Consider the following 20423-nt stretch of genomic DNA (forward strand, 5'->3'; position numbering starts at 1 on the left):
GATAGAGAATGATATGGCAGATATGGCAAAAAGTTAAAATTAGTGGATCTGGGTATCTAGGAGGTGGGGTATGTTGGAGTTTTCTGTATTTTTGCAACTGTCCTGTAAGTTTGAAAGTTTTTCAAAATAGTTAAAAAATAAAAGAGCACTGTTAATGTTAGACTCTTTGTTAAACTAAGTATTTATATTTTTATAAAAAGTTTGTATTTTATATTTTTATACTGACTGCTGTATATTTTCATCCATGAAATTGATGTAGTACAGTATCAAAGGACAACACAATTCTTTTCCTCTAGTGAACCATTTAGAAATAGCAATGGATGGTTTTAATTTTAGAAGGATGGTACTATCTTATTTTCAGTGGCTATCCCTGTATTTTAGTGATGAGTTATCTCCTTTTTTGTTTCTTAAATTAGGATGCCCTTATTGTATATAAGGAAGCAATTCAGAAAATGCCAAGGCAGTTCGCTCCACAGAGCTTGTACAACATGATGGGTAAGTAAAATGTTTATATTGTAATTGCTATTTCAGGGACCTGTGGAGAAATTAAAACCCGTGCTTATGTTACATTGAATTCTAAAAAATCATGCCAGTTCTCACAAAGAAACTTTATTCACAACTTATGTCACAGTCAAGTTCTAGCTGAGTGCACTTGTTCTGACAAGATCAGATGAATGAATTAGCATAGTAATTCATAACACATTGGCCCGGGACCACCCGTGAATGCCAGAGTTATTGTAAAGAGTTCACAGTCCCATTTGTTCATCGAGTATTAGCTAGATTCTGTTGTTTGAAAAAGCAGTATCTGTACATGCGTGTCATTTTTCCAGGTATACTTGGAGATGAATAAATTACACATTCACTTTAATGTGTGTGAAATTCATAACTTTTGATCTAGTTTTCTTAATCAGCATATTCTCAAAACTAAGAATGCTATAGTGTATAGATTCATCAATTTTAATGCAAACAAAACATGAGAATAACTGAGTCAAGCTATAGAGTTTTCATTGATCATGCCTTGGATCACAGTAGGTTTTTCCAAAGTAGTATTTTACAGTCAAACAATACTGTGGAGACTATAAATGTGTTACTACCATTATTCCTACTTCTACTTTGAATACTTACCTTAATTCTTGTATTACTCAAAAAGTATTTTAAGCTAAGCCTGGACTTTTCTAAGTACAAGAGTTTAAGCGTTAGAATTTCTAGTAAAATACGCGCTTTTCATCTGTGATTGATCCATGATGACCTTGTATAAATTAATGTTTATTTAATGGAGGACAAAACTGAAAACTGCCTATTCAGCATGTGACTATTGGAAAATTCTCTGAATTTTGAGCTGCCCTGCTGATTGGTTAACATTGCTGTTTTTGAGACCAGAGAGGAAAGAGAAAGGAATGTTAGCTTTTGTCCTCAAATCTCATGTTTCTTTTTTTGCTAAAGCACAAATTTGCAAACTAGGATTTTCCTTTTCTTTAGATTTAGTTAAGTTGCTTAATATGTCTAGGCCTTCCCCATGCATGTAAAATAAATGAGATTAGAGTAAATGATCTCTAGGAATATTTTATGCTTTTGTATTTCATGATGTGAAAATTGTGTTAGTAGCTTTACATCCTGTGTACACGTGAAAAATCCCAAATCCTCCTATGGTAGAAAATACATGCCTGGCAAGAGCAATCACTTTCTTTAATTTTTTTTATTTCTTTTTTTTTTATTAATTAACGGAAAAAAGAAATTAACCCAACATTTAGAAATCATACCATTCTACATATGCAATCAGTAATTCTTAACATCATCACATAGATGCATGATCATCGTTTTTTAGTACATTTGCATCGGTTTATAAGAACTAGCAACACAACAGAAAAAGATATAGAATGTTAATATAGAGAAAAATAATAAAAGTAATAATAATATTTAAAAAAAAAACCAAAAAAACCTATAGCTCAGATGCAGCTTCTTTCAGTGTTTTAACATGATTACTTTACAATTAGGTATTATTGTGCTGTCCTTTTTTTAGTTTTTGTATCTAGTCCTGTTGCACAGTCTGTATCCCTTCAGTTCCAAATACCCATTATCTTACCCTGTTTCAAACTCCTGCTGGACTCTGTTACCAATGACATATTCCAAGTTTATTCTCGAATGTCCGTTCACATCTGTGGGACCATACAGTATTTGTCCTTTAGTTTTTGGCTAGACTCACTCAGCATGATGTTCTCTAGGTCCATCCATGTTATTACATGCTTCATAAGTTTATCCTGTCTTAAAGCTGCATAATATTCCATCGTATGTATATACCACAGTTTGTTTAGCCACTCTTCTGTTGATGGAGATTTCGGCTGTTTCCATCTCTTTGCAATTGTAAATAACGCTGCTATAAACATTGGTGTGCAAATGTCCGTTTGTGTCTTTGCCCTTAATTCCTTTGAGTATATTCCCAGCAATGGTATTGCTGGGTCGTATGGCAATTCTATATTCAGCTTTTTGAGGAACCGCCAAACTGCCTTCCACAGTGGTTGCACCATTTGAAATTCCCACCAACAGTGGATAAGTGTGCCTCTTTCTACACATCCTCTCCAGCACTTGTCATTTTCTGTTTTGTTGATAATGGCCATTCTGGTGGGTGTGAGATGATATCTCATTGTGGTTTTGATTTGCATTTCTCTAATGGCCAGGGACATTGAGCATCTCTTCATGTGCCTTTTGGCCATTTGTATTTCCTCTTCTGGTAGGTGTCTGTTCAAGTCTTTTTCCCATTTTGTAATTGGGTTGGCTGTCTTTTTGTTGTTGAGTTGAACAATCTCTTTATAAATTCTAGATACTAGACCTTTATCTGATATATCATTTCCAAATATTGTCTCCCATTGTGTAGGCTGTCTTTCTACTTTCTTGATGAAGTTCTTTGATGCACAAAAGTGTTTAATTTTGAGGAGCTCCCATTTATTTATTTCCTTCTTCAGTGCTCTTGCTTTAGGTTTAAGGTCCATAAAACCGCCTCCAATTGTAAGTTTCATAAGATATCTCCCGACATTTTCCTCTAACTTTTTTATGGTCTTAGACCTAATGTTTAGATCTTTGATCTATTTTGAGTTAACTTTTGTATAGGGTGTGAGATATGGGTCTTTTTTCATTCTTTTGCATATGGATATCCAGTTCTCTAGGCACCATTTGTTGAAGAGACTGTTCTGTCCCAGGTGAGTTGGCTTGACTGCCTTATCAAAGATCAAATGTCCATAGATGAGAGAGGGTCTATATCTGAGCACTCTATTCGATTCCATTGGTCGATGTATCTATCTTTATGCCAATACCATGCTGTTTTGAACACTGTGGCTTCATAATATGCCTTAAAGTCAGGCAGCGCGAGACCTCCAGCTTCGTTTTTTTCCTCAAGATACTTTTAGCAATTCGGGGGACCCTGCCCTTCCAGATAAATTTGCTTATTGGTTTTTCTATTTCTGAAAAATAAGTTGTTGGGATTTTGATTGGTATTGCATTGAATCTGTAAATCAGTTTAGGTAGGATTGACATCGTAACTATATTTAGTCTTCCAATCCATGAACACGGTAAGCCCTCCATCTGTTTAGGTCTTCTGTGATTTGTTTTAACAGTTTCTTGTAGTTTTCTTTATATAGGTTTTTTGTCTCTTTAGTTAAATTTATTCCTAGGTATTTTATTCTTTTAGTTTCAATTGTAAATGGGATTCGTTTCTTGATTTCCCCCTCAGCTTGTTCATTACTAGTGTATAGAAATGCTACAGATTTTTGAATGTTGATCTTGTAACCTGCTACTTTGCTGTACTCATTTATTAGCTCTAGTAGTTTTGTTGTGGATTTTTCCGGGTTTTCGACGTATAGTATCATATCGTCTGCAAACAGTGATAGTTTTACTTCTTCCTTTCCAATTTTGATGCCTTGTATTTCTTTTTCTTATCTAATTGCTCTGGCTAGAACCTCAAACACAATGTTGAATAATAGTGGTGATAGTGGACATCCTTGTCTTGTTCCTGATCTTAGGGGGAAAGTTTTCAATTTTTCCCCATTGAGGATGATATTAACTGTGGGTTTTTCATATATTCCCTCTATCATTTTAAGGAAATTCCCTTGGATTCCTATCTTTTGAAGTGTTTTCAACAGGAACGGATGTTGAATCTTGTCAAATGCCTTCTCTGCATCAATTGAGATGATCATGTGATTTTTCTGCTTTGATTTGTTGATATGGTGTATTTCATTAATTGATTTTCTTATGTTGAACCATCCTTGCATACCTGGGATGAATCCTACTTGGTCATGATGTATAATTCTTTTAATGTGTTGTTGGATACTATTTGCTAGAATTTTGTTGAGGATTTTTGCATCTATATTCATTAGAGAGATTGGTCTGTAGTTTTCTTTTTTTGTAATATCTTTGCCTGGTTTTGGTATGAGGGTGATGTTGGCTTCATAGAATGAATTAGGTAGTTTTCCCTCCACTTCGATTTTTTTGAAGAGTTTGAGAAGAGTTGGTACTAATTCTTTCTGGAATGTTTGGTAGAATTCACATGTGAAGCCGTCTGGTCCTGGACTTTTCTTTTTAGGAAGCTTTTGAATGACTGATTCAATTTCTTTACTTGTGATTGGTTTGTTGAGGTCATCTATTTCTTCTTGAGTCAAAGTTGGTTGTTCATGTCTTTCCAGGAACCCATCCATTTCATCTAAATTGTTGTATTTATTAGCGTAAAGTTATTCATAGTATCCTGTTATTACCTCCTTTATTTCTGTGAGGTCAGTAGTTATGTCTCCTCTTCCATTTCTGATCTTATTTATTTGCATCCTCTCTCTTCTTCTTTTTGTCAGTCTTGCTAAGGGCCCATCAATCTTATTGATTTTCTCATAGAACCAACTTCTGGTCTTATTGATTTTCTCTGTTGTTTTCATGTTTTCAATTTCATTTATTTGTGCTCTAATCTTTGTTATTTCTTTCCTTTTGCTTGCTTTGGGATTAGTTTGCTGTTCTTTCTCCAGTTCTTCCAAGTGGACAGTTAATTCCTGCATTTTTGCCTTTTCTTGTTTTCTGATATAGGCATTTAGGGCAATAAATTTCCCTCTTAGCACTGCCTTTGCTGCGTCCCATAAATTTTGATATGTTGTGTTTTCATTTTCATTCGCCTCGAGGTATTTGCTAATTTCTCTTGCAATTTCTTCTTTGACCCACTTGTTGTTTAAGAGTGTGTTGTTGAGCCTCCACGTATTTGTGAATTTTCTGGCACTCCGTCTATTATTGATTTCCAACTTCATTCCTTTATGATCCGAGAAAATGTTGTGTATGATTTCAATCTTTTTAAATTTGTTAAACTTGCTTTGTGACCCAGCATATGGTCTGTCTTTGAAAATGATCCATGAGCACTTTAGAAAAAGGTGTATCCTGCTGTTGTGGGATGTAATGTCCTATAAATGTCTGTTAAGTCTAGCTCATTTACAGTTATATTCAGATTCTCTATTTCTTTATTGATCCTCTGTCTAGATGTTCTGTCCATTGATGAGAGTGGTGAATTGAAGTCTCCAACTATTATGGTATATGTGTCTATTTCCCTTTTCAGTGTTTGCAGTGTATTCCTCACGTATTTTAGGGCATTCTGGTTCGGTGCATAAATATTTATGATTGTTATGTCTTCTTGTTTAATTGTTCCTTTTATTAGTAGATAGTATCCTTCTTTGTCTCTTTTAACTGTTTTACATTTGAAGTGTAATTTGTTGGATATTAGTATAGCTACTCCTGCTCTTTTCTGGTTGTTATTTGCATGAAATATCTTTTCCCAACCTTTCACTTTCAACCTATGTTTATCTTTGGGTCTAAGATGTGTTTCCTGTAGACAGCATATAGAAGGATCCTGTTTTTTAACCCATTCTGCCAGTCTGTGTCTTTTGATTGGGGAATTCAGTCCATTAACATTTAGTGTTATTACTGTTTGGATAATATTTTCCTCTACCATTTTGCCTTTTGTATTATATATATCATATTTGACTTTCCTTCTTTCTACACTCTTCTCCATACCTCTCTCTTCTGTCTTTTCGTATCTGACTGTAGTGCTCCCTTTAGTATTTCTTGCAGAGCTGGTCTCTTGGTCACAAATTCTCTCAGTGACTTTTTGTCTGAGAATGTTTTAATTTCTCCCTCATTTTTGAAAGACAATTTTGCTGGATATAGGAGTCTTGGTTGGCAGTTTTCTCTTTTAGTAATTTAAATATATCATCCCACTGTCTTCTAGCTTCCATGGTTTCTGCTGAGAAATCTACACATAGTCTTATTGGGTTTCCCTTGTATGTGATGGATTGTTTTTCTCTTGCTGCTTTCAAGATCCTCTCTTTCTCTTTGACCTCTGACATTCTAACTAGTAAGTGTCTTGGAGAACGCCTATTTGGGTCTAATCTCTTTGGGGTTAGCTGCACTTCTTGGATCTGTAATTTTAGGTCTTTCATAAGAGTTGGGAAATTTTCAGTGATAATTTCTTCCATTAGTTTTTCTCCTCCTTTTTCCTTCTCTTCTACTTCTGGGACACCCACAACACGTATATTTGTGCGGTTCATGTTGTCCTTGAGTTCCCTGATACCCTGTTCAAATTTTTCTCTTCTTTTCCCGATAGTTTCTGTTTCTTTTTTGAATTCAGATGTTCCATCCTCCAAATCACTAATTCTGTCTTCTGTCTCTTTAAATCTATCATTGTAGGTATCCATTGTTTTTTCCAGCTTTTCTACTTTATCCTTCACTTCCATAAGTTCTGTGATTTGTTTTTTCAGTTTTTCTATTTCTTCTTTTTGTTCAGCCCATGTCTTCTTCATGTCCTCCCTCAGTTTATCGATTTTGTTTTTGAAGAGGTTTTCCATTTCTGTTCGTATATTCAGCATTAGTTGTCTCAGTTCCTGTATCTCATTTGAACTATTGGTTTGTTACTTTGACTGGGCCATATTTTCAATTTTCTGAGCATGATCCGTTATCTTCTGCTGGCATCTGGGCACATTTAGTCAGATTTCCCTGGGTGTTGGACCCAACAGGTTGAAAGATTTTTCTGTGAAATCTCTAGGTTCTGTTTTTCTTATCCTGCCCAGTAGGTGGCGCTCGTGGCACATGTTTGTCTGTGAGTCCCACCAGTAAAAGGTGCTGTGGGTCCTTTAACTTTGGAAAACTCTCGCCGTGGGGGAGCTTTGCCAGCCGAAGCGGCTTGGAAGAGTGCTAGCCGGCCCTGGGGTCCGAACGCAGGGAGGGTCGCCGGCCGCCGCAGCCCAGGAGAGCGCCCGACCGAATTTCCTAGTCGGCCTGGGGCGCCAAGCGTGGTGGGAGGGTGCCAGCCGCCGCGGCCCGGGAGAGTGCACCATTGCCTGCTGACCGGGGAGTCATGTGTTTGGAAGGGACCCCCCCCAGTCACCATTCTCCATGGCCTGGGTATTTCCGATCCAATTCTCTCAGTTGGTCCAGGGGGCCACGCGTGTTGGGGGTGCCAGCCGCCATGGCTTGAGGGGACCGCCTGCCCAATTCTGCCAGCTGGCCCGGGAAGGAGGAGGGGAGGGACTCCGGCCACTTACCTCCCCGCCCGGGGAAGCCCGCGCCCCTCGGCGATCTCTCAGGAGCGGGTTCTCCCAGCCAGCCAGCCGGTCCCGGATGGAGTACGCTGTCTTTTTGATCTCTGTTGTGGCTCCGGGAGCTGTTCTGTATCGTTTCTACTCCCCTAGTAGCTGTTCTGGAGGAGGAAAGGTGAGGATGGCAAGGCTGTCGAGGACGGTGGGGGAGGAGCCAGTGAAGGCGGAAGAGGGCATGGTGGTGGTTGGAGAGCTGCTGGAGTAGGAGGAGAAAGGGAAGGATAAGATGGTGGATGGAGTGCTGCCGGAGAAGAAGGGGAAAGAGAAGGGCAAGGTGGCGGTGGGAGCGCCGCCAGAGGAGAAAGAGGAAGAGGAGGGCTAGATGGCGGCGGGAGCGCCGGCGGAGAAGGGGGAAGAGGAGGGCTAGATGGCGGCAGGAACACCGGCGGAGAAGGGGGAAGAGGACATCACTTTCTTTTTTCTAAATGACAGGATAGAAGTAGTTTAGATATTGAATGGCAGAGAAGTCAATAAATAGAAAAAAAAATCATCATTTGAAATAGGTTAAAGTATTTATTCCATATTTCTGGGAATACCCTCTTCTCCCCACACACACCCAGGTAACCTGTGCACCAGTGGAATGATTTAACACTCATTAACGAAGGCCTACCTGAGTGTTTTTTAGTTGCTGTTTCTTCTTCCATTTGATATAAGTATTATAAGGTATAATCACTCCTCTTTTAATACACTTTTACAGTTAAGCTTTTGTGAATTAAAAAGAATCTCCTTTTACTATCAAGTGCTTTAGCATCATCTTCCCACACTAATAAATCCAAAAAAGTGCGCCTAAAATGTGCAGATTTATAAATTTCATTTATTTTCCCATATCAAAACCGGATGGTGTTTGAGGTCGAAATGAATTCTAAAAGGACTGCTTCCTCTAATTTTGTCTAAAGAGGCACAACAGTTTTAGTTTAGGAATTTACTCCACTGTAAGGCTTGAGAAGGCCCTTATTTTCAATTTTCCTCAATTGTCAAATAAGACATCTTCTTTAAGTTGAGAAAGGACCCTGAGACTCTTGACAACAGACTGCAGATGACATCCTTGTTGTTAATGGGAATTAACTGTAGTTAATGATTTCAGAAAATCCATTCAATTATTTTAAATAAATAAATTTGACAATTCAGCGGCACCTTGGGGTCTGTCTCTCATGGTTATGTAGATACCGAGCGCACAGAGGTAGCGAAAGATAAGTGTGTCCCTTGGGGTTATTGCTTAGCCCTTCGTCTCATTTTCCATTATAGAAGGGGGCGGTTGCTCTGCCCGGACACTAGAAAGCACTCTTAGCTGTCTGTGATGGGAGGACCCTAACCTGATTTAAAATTCTAGAATTTTTTGCATGATGATGATGGCTGTCCTCTGTTTAATTTTCTCTGAAGGTCTGTCGGCTGACCAGGATTTTGCCATTTCAGATGATCACAAAACTATAATTTTCTTAAAGAGGCAGTTCACCTCCTAATCAAATGGGTGAAATCCCCTGAGTGTTCGTTTTAACTCCTAATGCAGTTGATTAGCCTCCGTTTGACAAGAAAAAAAAATGGCCCAGGAGAGAAACTGCCCTATCAGTACATCAGGTTCATTAATCTGTCATCATGTGCTGATTAGCCTATCAAATTTATCAACAGCCTTGCATGTGCTTTCTAATTTGCACATTTACATATTATTAGTGCCCTTTGGGGATCAGTGATGGATTATAATATCTGGCTGGAGTTACCCTGTAAGCATTTATTTTTCTCATGTCTCTCATTCAATTACCCCTTCACTACCCCTACCCTGAGGCATCTGTGTATGTATGCAAACATTCTCCACACCTCCATTCTATATTTCTTATTATTATTAGGAGAAATAAAGGAATATGTGAGAAAATGACCGTTTTGTTTGTTATCATTAGTTTAATAAATAATTCACTGTAGTTGCTTTTCTCAAAACACATTAATCCTTGTGATTTCCTTTTCTTTGAACATTTTTTGCAAAACTTATCCCATTGCTGTGTATACTGTATATCAGTTGACTTATCCTGAACACCAAATGACTGTATTTTCCCCATTTGTCTATTAATAGACAGTTCTAGTTCATTTACTTCCTAAATTTTTTCCACATTTTATTCTAAGACTGTGAGTTTATTTTTTGTTATAGCAGTTTATAAATAAACTTCTAGAAATACTTTTAAAAAATCTCATTGTTCTTTGATTTCATAAGGCCAACTTAAAGAAATAGCATAAGATATATACTAAATATTATTTTATAAGCCAAAATTATTCTTTTACCTGGCTTGCTGTTATGATACTCAGGTGTGAGAATACATGAAATATTAAGAGACCAAATGACAAAATAACAGTTAAAATTGCTTTTAGCTAATTGTGTGCATTTAGATAAATGGCTTTAGTTCTGTGGGCCTCAGTTTCCTCTTAAGAGAGCTGGTTGGATTAAATGGAGAGTTAATATATAGTGTCGACACTGATAGCCTGTGTTTGAATCATGGCTTTGCCACTTAGCCAAGTGGTCTTGGGCAAGTTACTTAATCTAAGCCTCAGTTTCCCCATCTGTAGGATGGCTGTAGTAGTAGTGCCCACCTTATGCAGTCATTTTGAGAACTGGTTGACATAACAAAGGTGAAGCATATGGCCAAATGCCAGCTTCATGTCTTTTAACATTAGCTTCTGGAGAAACATTATTTCTGGGGGTTTTAATCTACAGAAGTCACTGATTATTTTCTGTGTCAGTTTTTTTTCAATATGCCAATATAAATGCAGCTTCTCCAGTCGATAACGATTTTCTTCCTGAAGTTCAACAAGAATTCTATTTAGTTCTTCCATGTCTGGAAATGCAGTGTATTCTCTCCAGGGCCTTCTCCTTTTTTCTCAACAACACAGTCAAAATCTTCTTTTATTTTTAGCTTTATTCACCAAAATTGAAACAGCATTCTCATTTGATGCCCACTTAGCTAAATTCCATTATCAGTATGCATTCTCCAAACTAAAATGATCAAATTTAGGTTAGTGTTTCTTCTCCTTTTTCTGTTTTGACTGTTTTCCTCTATGCTTATTACTCAAAATTATTCTTTATACTGATACCCGTTACAGTCTTTTATTGGACTTCAGTTTCTCCTTTTATTCTCATGTTGTAGGTATATTTTAGAATTATTGAATAGCATTTAAACTTTCATATCTTAAAAATACTCCTAACATAATCTTATTTTTCTTTGTTATGTGGGAGAAAATAAACACCCAAAGAGTTGAGTTGATCTTTTCCGTATCACACTTTGTGGCAGAACCACAAATGTAGTTTCCTGACTTAAATTAAAATGTGCTTTCTATTTAGTCTTCCTATATTATTGAAGCTCACATATTCTTTACAATGTCAAAATAGCTTGTCTTTATGCATTTAATAATTAGCAAGAAATAAACATAACAAACACCTTTTCAATTCAACTAATAAGAATAAAAAGCAAAATTCTAATTTCATCATAGGTGCATTAACTATACAGGATCATTTTCAAACACCTTTACATTTTGTTTCTGTATAATCATTTATTTCCCTTATTATCTCTATTTAAGCATCGCTTTTGGATAACCTTAAGAGATTCTGGGAAACTAAATTAGGCTGTAACTTCCAATTATTTTTATAGTATGAGCCCATCCAATGCTCAAAGGTCATCTTAAACCTATTTACTATTCATAAATGAAATTACTTGGCTTTCTCAATGTACAAGTAATTGTTGGGTTTCATTATGTAAGTGATTTAGGCCATTCCATGTTGGTAATAGATCTTTAGAACAAAGGGGCACAATGTGTTTCACAGCATCAGAGAGAACCTAGGGGTACAGTCTTGTCATTATAGTCTATAATCACTGTTAAGAATAGCTAATTTTTTTTTTTAATTTTGGTATTTTTACTGTAAAAACTTAACATAAAAACTTATATTCTTGACATAAAAATATTCCATACATGGTGTACGATCAGTGGCTCACAATATCATCAACAGTTGAATATTCATCACCATAATCATTTTTTGAACGTTTGCATAACTCCAGTAAAAGAAATGAAAAGAAAAAAAGAAAAGCTCATACATACCATACCCCTCACCCTTCACTCTCATTGAACACTAGTGTTTCCACCTACCCAATTTATTTTACTCTATCCCCCCATTATTTATTTGTTTACTTTTATCCATATATTTTACTCATCTGCCCATACCCTAGATATGAGAAGCATCAGACACAAGGTTCTCACAATTACATAGTCACATTGTAAATGTTATATCTTTATGCAATTGTCTTCAGGAATCTAGGCTACTAGAACACAGCTCAACAGTTTCAGGTACTTTGCTCTAGCTATTCCAATACATCATAAACTAGAAAGAGTTGACTATACAGTGCATAAGAATATCCTCCAGGATAACCTCTTGACTCTGAAATCTCTCAGCCACTGAAACTTTATTTTGCCTCATTTCTCTCTTCCCTCTTTGGTCAAAAAGTCTTTCTCGATGTCTTGATGCCAGGTCCTGGTTTATCCCAGGCTTTCTGCCCCACATTGCCAGGGAGATTTACACCCCTGGAAGTCATGTCCTGTGTAGGGAGGGAAGACAGTGGGTTCACATGCTAGTTGGCTTAGAGAGAGAGGCAACATCTGAGCAACAAAAGAGGTTCTCTGGGGGTGACACTTAGGCCTAACTTTTAGTAGGCTTAGCCTGTTCTTTGCAGGAATACATTTCATAGGGCCAAACCCCAAGATTGAGAGCTTGACCTATTGATTTGGTTGGTCCCACTGCTTGCAAGAATATCAGGAATTCTCCAAATAGGGAGGTTGAATTTTCCCCTTTCTCTCCATTTCTGCAAGGGAACTTTGCAAATATTTCTTTATTCACTGTTCAGATCACTCTGGGATTTATCAGGGCATCATACTAACATGGACGAACCTACTAAAGCTCATGCCCTATTCAAGTTTCCATGTACTTTTGGTGTTCAATTAAACTGTTCATATATATTAAATTAGGAAATGCAGTAGTCAAAGTATAAATTTTGTGCCAAATAAACATTTCTTGCTTAAGTCTCACATAGAAGTTGAAGTTTTAAAATTTGAATGACCATCTATTTTCAACACCTTGCAAGATTGACATTACTCTGTTCTTCCTCATGCAAAAATATTTTTAAATTTCTACATTTAGTCGCTATCATTGTACACTACAGGCATTTCTCGATTATACCATCTCGTTCTTTATTGTCTATTCTTCCTTCTGGTTTCATATGTGCCCCCAGCCCTCCTCCCTCTATCATTCTCACATTCAGCTTCATTCAGTGTACTTGCATTATTGTGCTGCAGTCAGGTAGTATTGTGCTATCCATTTCTGAATTTTTACAATCAGTCCTATTGCACAATCTGTATCCCTTCAGCTCCAACTACCCAAACTCTACCCTATTTCTATCTCCTGATGACCTCTGTTCTTAACTGAAATTCTCCAAGTTCACTCATAAATGTTAGTTTGTATCAGTGAGACCATACAGTATTTGTCCTTTTGTTTCTGACTAGTCTCACTCAGAATAATGTCCTCAAGGTTCATCCACATTGTTACATGCTTCATGATTTTATTCTGTCTTACAGCTGCATAATATTTCTTCTTTTGTATATACCATAGCTTTTTTAGCCACTCATCTGTTGATAGACATTTAGGCTGTTTCCATCTCTTGGCAATTGTAAATAATGCTTCTATAAACATTGGTGTGCAAATGTCCATTTGTGTCCTTGCCCACATGTCCTCTGAATAGATACCTAGCAATGATATTGCTGGATCATAATTCTATACTTAGCTTCCTGAGGAACTGCCAAACTGCCTTCCACAGTGGTTGTAACATTCCCACCAACAGTGGATGTGTGCTTCTTTCTCCACATCCTCTCCAGCACTTGTCATTTTCTGCTTTATTGATCATGACCATTCTGGTGGGTATGAGATGGTATCTCATTGTGGTTTAATTTGTACTTCCCTAATAGCTAGAAAAGTTGAGCATCTTTTCATGTGCCTTTTAGCCATTTGTATTTCCTCTTCTGAGAAGTGTCTGTTCATGTCTTTTGCCCATTTTTAAATTGGGCTATTCATCTCTTTGTTGTTGAGTTGAACAATCTCTTTATATATTCTGGATACTAGACCCTTGTCTGATAAGTCATTTCCAAATAGTCTCCCATTGTTGTAGACTGCCTTTTGACTTTCTTAACAAAGTTCTTTGATATACAAAAGTGTTTAATTTTGAGGAGTTCCCATTTATCTATTTTTTTCTTTAATGCTCATGCTTTGGGTGTAAGATCTAGGAAACTGCCTCCTATTACAAGTTTTATAAGATATAAATCCTTATAAAAATCCTTACATTTTCTTCTGAAATTTTATAGTCTTAGCTCTAATATTTAGGTCTTTGATCCATATTGAGTTCATTTTTGTATAAGGTGTGAGATATGGATCCTCTTTCATTCTTTTACATGTGGATATCCAGTTCTCCAGGCACCATTTATTGAAGAGACTGTTCTGTCCCAGGTGAGTTGGTTTGCCTTATCAAAGATCTATTGTCCATCGATGAGAGGGTCTATATCTGAACACTCTCTTTGACTCCGTTGGTCAGTATATCTATCTTTATGCCAGTACCATGCTGTTTTGACCACTGTAGCTTCATAATATGCCTTAAAGTCAGGTAGTGTGAGACCTCTGACTTCATTTTTCATTCTCAAGATATTTTCAGCTATTTGGGGCACCCTTCCCGTTCAGATAAATTTGGTTATTGGTTTTCCTATTTCTGCAAAGTAAGTTTATGGGATTTTAATGGATTTTGCATTGAGTCTATAAGTCAATTTGGGTAGAATTTACATCTCAACTATATTTAGTCTTCCAATCCATAAACACGGTGTGCCCTTCCATTTATTTAGGTCTTCTGTGATTTTTTTTTTTTTTTTTTTAGCAATTTCTTGTAGTTTTCTTGGTATAGGTCTTTTGTATCCTTAGTTAAATTTATTCCTAAATTTTTATTCTTTTCGTTGCAATTATGTATGAAAATTTTTTCTTGATTTCCCCCCTCAGATTGCTCATTACTAGTATGTAGAAATACTACAGATTTTTGAGTGTTGGTCTTGTAACCTGTCACTTTGCTGTACTCATTTATTAGCTCTAGTAGTTTTGCTGTGGATTTTTCGGAGTTTTCGACATATAGTATCACATCATCTGCAAACAGTGAGAGTTTTACTTCTCCCTTTCCAATTTGGATGCCTTGCATTTCTTGTCTAAGTGCTCTGGCTAGAACTTCCAACACAATGTTGCATAACAGTGGTGACAGCGGACATCCTTGTCTTGTTCCTGATCTTAAGGGGAAAGGTTTCAGTCTTTCCCCATTGAGGATGATGTTGGCTGTGGGTTTTTCATGTATTTCCTTTATCATATTGAGGAAGTTCCCTTCTATTCTTACCCTTTGAAGTTTTTTCAACAAGAAAGGTTATTGAATTTTGTCAAATGCCTTCTCTACATCAATCAGGATGATCATGTGGTTTTCCTGCATTGATTTGTTGATATGGTCATTATGACATTTTTTAATGTCACAAGCGCTAAGTGGGATAGACGGAAGTAATGGTGGTATTAAATGTAAGTCATAGATGGTGCAAGTGCTTACATAGAACTTTCCACAATATTTCACAGTTGGTCCACAACTCATTAGGGCCTCTCATTACCAAGTGAATGCTTACATATACAAGGAAAATAGTATTACTCTAAACTTGAGAATATTTTGTCCATATTATATGTGCTGTACTGTGTTGCCTGGACAAAAGAAAAAATCAGGCTTTTAAAATTCTTTAATACTGGTGTTACAGTTTGTATGTATGCTCTTATTTTCCTGTATGCTAAAAAAATGTTTTTATGATGGAGAATATGTTTTTATTTTAAGAATGGATTGCAGTCTTCTTCCAGGAATTGCGTGATAATGTCCCATTGCTTTTTATTGCTCTGTTGGCTTTTAATTTGATCATGCAGTTTTGGTTCTCTTCTGATAATTACTTGTCTTCAAGAAATATGTATGTACATCTCTATAACTTAGGAAAATCCATCTTAGTACTGGAAAATTTATTTTTCTCTATCAGCTTGCAGCTATTAGAATCTTTCGCTCATATGGGTTTGAAACAAAAAAGATGTTTTCTTATTTTATCCCTAAGATGTAGAAGAATCATTTGGTTTAATTTTTAATTTTTTTAAAAAAGCTTTTCAATTATGTGAGATTTCCCTAACTTTATTGGGTTATTAACAGAAAATGGGGACAGAACAAAGAATAGGAAATACAACAAATTTAATAGAACACTTTTTAGTGTAAAAAGCATGTTCAGATTTTAGAATTATATTTTTGAGAAAGAAACCTGTAGAATGAAAAAGCTGATTGTCATAAATGTCGATCAGTGATCTTTAGAATCTCTACTATTATTTAGATAATAACTGAGAAACGAGATGCAAATGTACACCACTTGAAAACAAAATGGAAACATTTTTACTTTTGAATTTATCCTAACTGTACTTAAAAGATATACACTATGTGCTTGTTAAGTTGGTGGAATAATTTTATGAAAAAGCTATTTCTCCTTCAGCTTTTTATGTGGCTTATGTTTTAGCTGAGTCGTTTATTTTTGTAGGATTATTCCGTTTTGTGTGATATGTACGTGTGTGTGTGTGTACGTGTGTGTGTGAGTGCGCATTTACACCTCATCTTGTTCCAGATTGTATTTAAAGCAGGGATATTCTGAATAAATTTTTGACATGATGGTTTACACATGTAATGTTTTCTTCTGTGACTACCTGCTCTTTAGTGGATTGTTTGAGGTATTTAGCATGCTGACTGTGAAAAGGAGATGAAGGAAAGTTTTTAACTCTGTGAGATTTGAACTTCACAACTCTGAAGTGTGGAAGCATTAGCACTCCAGTTGTGTTAAGCTTTTTATACCACCTGCTTCCCCTATTTTCAGTTCTGGTGATTTTTCCCGTGGTTGCTTCATTGGCATTCTTGCAAATCTGTGTTGGCCCTTCAAATATAAGTATGACCGTATAACTGGATTAGAAGCTGTATTTCTCCAAAAAGAATACTAACTTCTAATTTTTAAGAGAAGTATACCATTTAGCCTTTCATTTTTAAATCATTAAAATGGATAAGGCCAGGAGCCCAGTGCCAGGTGTATGGGGCTCACCAGTCCAGAAAAAGTGAAACATAAATTTAAAAAATTGTAGAATTTCACTTTGTGTAATACACTACCAGCAAGATAAGGAAGTGATGAATTTTTGCCTGTGTATCAAAAATAATAAGTCTGAGATATTTATTAGCAAATATAAAATTTTCTCCTAAAAGTTCATTTCTAATTATAGAACTGCCATGGCTATTTTTTTTTTCTTCTCATCATTTATCTTTGATATAAATTTCATATTATGTACTCTAGTTACAGACACTAATTTGGTAGCCATTACTCTCTGCATTACAAAGGCCAACCTCCAGTTTAACTGCATTAAATAGGTAATATATTTTGTTTAAAGTTTCAATTAAACCCGGGGTCAGAAGATGTATGTTCCCACTGGGAGTTTGAATACTTTAATGCGATAGTAGGGCTGCCTGCACATCAGGCTTAGGTCTAGATGTCGCTTGCTTTTCTGGAAATAGGATACGAGACAGTTGATTATATTTCATTGCTTTTAAAACTACACAGAACCAGCTGTTACATTAATTCATTCTTCTGCCAATTTAGTGGTAAAGCCAAAGATTGAAGCTTAAAACCTTTACTTTTAAATTGAATTCTGAGAAAATGAACATAGTCAAATTAATGCTTAATAATATCCTTCTTGTTCTCTCATTTCCCAAAGTCATATTAATGTTTTCTGTGTGAAAAATCTATGTTGTTGACTTCAGTGGAAATGAATGTGGAAATAAAGGATTTATTTTAGTCCTTTATGTGTCAAAAGCCCTGGAAGGAATGCTTTTCTTGTTAGTAAATACTTTGCTATAGGTTCGATTGTGCTTAAAAAATTGAGGTGACGTTATGTTACTGTTATTCTAAGGAAAATTTGTCGACTAGATTTCAAGACTTGGCATTCTTAAAAGGTGTCCAACTTTGATGACATTTAGATGAGCGAGATATAGTCACATGGAAGAAGAAAATCTTGTGTGAAGGATGTGATCTTGCGAAATAATATAAAGAAAACAAAAAGTTACTGTTACATATATTTTCAAAACGGTTAAATAATATCATTAAGGTTAAAATGAAGTGCATTACCAATTGTATTTACTTAGCTGTGTATGTACTTATGTCTGTTTTTCCTAATATATGGGGGAAGGCTGTTTTCTACTTCCCAAAGAAGCTGTCATTTTGTTTTAGTTTTATGTACACTGATAGAAGCTATTATCATATTCATGGCTAAAAATAGAGCATATGTTTTGTTCCAGATTGCAAGTTCTTTTTTGTCAACATTGTTAATTATGGGCATGGTACTTTGTGGGTGGTAAGAATTTCATTTTCAAGTATTCATTAAAAATAGGTGGGATTTAAAGATTTCTGGTATGTCTTAGTAACTGACATTAATATAGCAACTTTTAGTATAGTCTAAATTATTCAGTATATATTATAGAAACATAATGCTTCTTACAGGAATACACACAAAATGTACTCCTAAAAATGTGTATAAAACTGAAAAATGCCTCTGTTATACTTTTCTGACCCATAAAAGACTCCTTTCCCATTTTTCTGCAAATATTCAGGTCCTGTTTCTCTGAATACCATTGTTTTCCTTAATTCTTTCATGCCTACTACAACACTCATGATACTTTTGTCCTTTCTCTGTAGAATCCTTGAATTTAACACTTGGTTACAAGTTTCTTTCTAGTGTTGCCTAATTATTTCAGCTATGTTAAACCATATTGTTTACTATCATTATAATTCTTTGGATGATGGTATTACATTTTTGGCAGGATCATCATCATCTTCCCCAAACTCACACACACATACACACACAGGCACGCACGCACACACACACACATGCACACATGCTCTCTCTCTCTCTCTCTGACCGAATATATACATGATCCCCTTCTTTCTGGAAAAATTAGAGCATTTAATAGTATTGATTTCAGCATTTGTTGATTGACCGTTGCCCAGTTGCAAGTGGAGAAAGTAGATGCAGTCTTTGGGCTTTTTTCCAAATTAAACTTTGATGACACAGTCAGCTGTTTTCTATATATAAACTTACATACAAAGTCAGAGCCTTTTAACTTTCACTAAAGCTTAACCTCTTTCTTAATGATCAGTGTTTTTGCTTAATGAAACACATATTCCAATTTCTTCTCCTGTTACTTCCTTTTCTTGTTTGGAACTACCCTTTTAAACTTCAAGAGTTCCCCCTAAGTATGATGCTATAGGACTTGGTGAAAAGTTACATAGTAAACCTTTTCATAACCCTCCTCAATTTTAAGACTTAGATCATGTTTCATCTTAGCTCCAATTCCCACACTCCAGTGGAAGAAGTTAACATTTTTAAAACTCTGTGGTCACAATAGTCTCTCTAATCTATGTATTTATATTGATTGTTTTCTTTGTCTTCCTGCCCTCTACAGTAGCTACTGAGGGTTTCCAATCAGAACCTATATATTTGAGTGAACTGGACTGTGTTTTCTTGGTTTTACTTTTTGTTTTAAAGAGTTAGATGAAGCTGAGGAAAAGATTAGGATGGAAATACAAGAGGCCCTATATTTGAAAGCTAGCAGTTATATCAAGTTTGGGCATTAAAAAAAGAAAAGAAAGAAAAAAAAAACCCAACTGCCTCTCTAGTTTCTCTGTGTTAAAGCTAAAACTCTGGGAAATAAAAGGAAATAATTCAAATCTCAGCAAGTTTAACTTTTAATGTGATTGGCTCCTGATGTCACAAAAAGAGGCTATTAATCTGTCATACTATAGATTCTAGAAAAAGGAATTACTTACATATTCTTCCTTGATGAAATATTTAGTAAAATGTAACATCTGCATTCAGGTTGATGCAAAATGTCATCACTTACTTCTTCAGATGCTTGTTGAAGGCCATTTTTAGGCTATTGGACTCTGGTTGGAAGACTATGAAGATAAAAAATATATATATTTTTGGTTGTTTTCACGCATCTGCTAGTCTGGGGAAGCAGCAGAAGGTTTATATTTGTTGAAGTAGGTCTTACAGGTACATGAAAAAGGTAGGAAGGAAATATGAATAAAGGAAGAATTTTGTATTAATCTTTAATGGGGTAACTCAATTTTAAAAAAATTCTAATTATTCTTAAATTGATATAGAGTTTTATTCAATAGCGATGAAAATTCTGAAAGGATTTTATCAGTAACTTCACAAAAGCATTCTAAACCTCATCTCGAAGAATTGACAGGAAAGTCAAAAAAGTTTTAAAGAAGATTAGTAAATAAAGACTTGCTTTATTAAATATTAAAATATTGGAGGAAGCTACGCTAATTACAACAGTGTTATACAGGTATAAGAACAGAAAACCAGGCCAATGGGACAAAATGGAGACCCTAAAAACAAAATTTATGTAAAGTTTTTGTAGATAATATATGTACCGTTAAAATTTGGGTGGGAGCAAGCTCTTTATAAAAAATTGTTCTGGGATAACTGATGAAATATTTGGAGATAAAACTAGATGCCTTACATCATATGGCAAAATAAATTTAATATGGAATAAGTAGCTAATTTTAGGGAAAGTAGATTATTGGAACCTAATATATGTCCCTATGATATAAAAAGGAATTTTTGAGTATAAGAGCTAGTGATGAGGTGCAAGGGTA

The 20423-nt window shown here is 35.7% G+C and overlaps 1 protein-coding gene across 2 annotated transcripts in view; it reads left to right on the forward strand.

Annotated features, from left to right (window-relative positions):
• Window positions 1–20423, forward strand: part of TMTC2 (transmembrane O-mannosyltransferase targeting cadherins 2) — a 478556-nt gene that overhangs the window by 291443 nt on the left and 166690 nt on the right. For both annotated transcript variants that reach the window (XM_077111531.1, XM_077111532.1), the window contains one exon: window positions 417–495. In XM_077111531.1, coding sequence (XP_076967646.1) covers window positions 417–495 — 79 coding nt within the window. The remainder of the gene's footprint in view (window positions 1–416; window positions 496–20423) is intronic.

This window comes from Tamandua tetradactyla, chromosome 7 (genome assembly GCF_023851605.1).
Source record: "Tamandua tetradactyla isolate mTamTet1 chromosome 7, mTamTet1.pri, whole genome shotgun sequence".
Classification (NCBI taxonomy): Eukaryota; Metazoa; Chordata; class Mammalia; order Pilosa; family Myrmecophagidae; genus Tamandua; species Tamandua tetradactyla.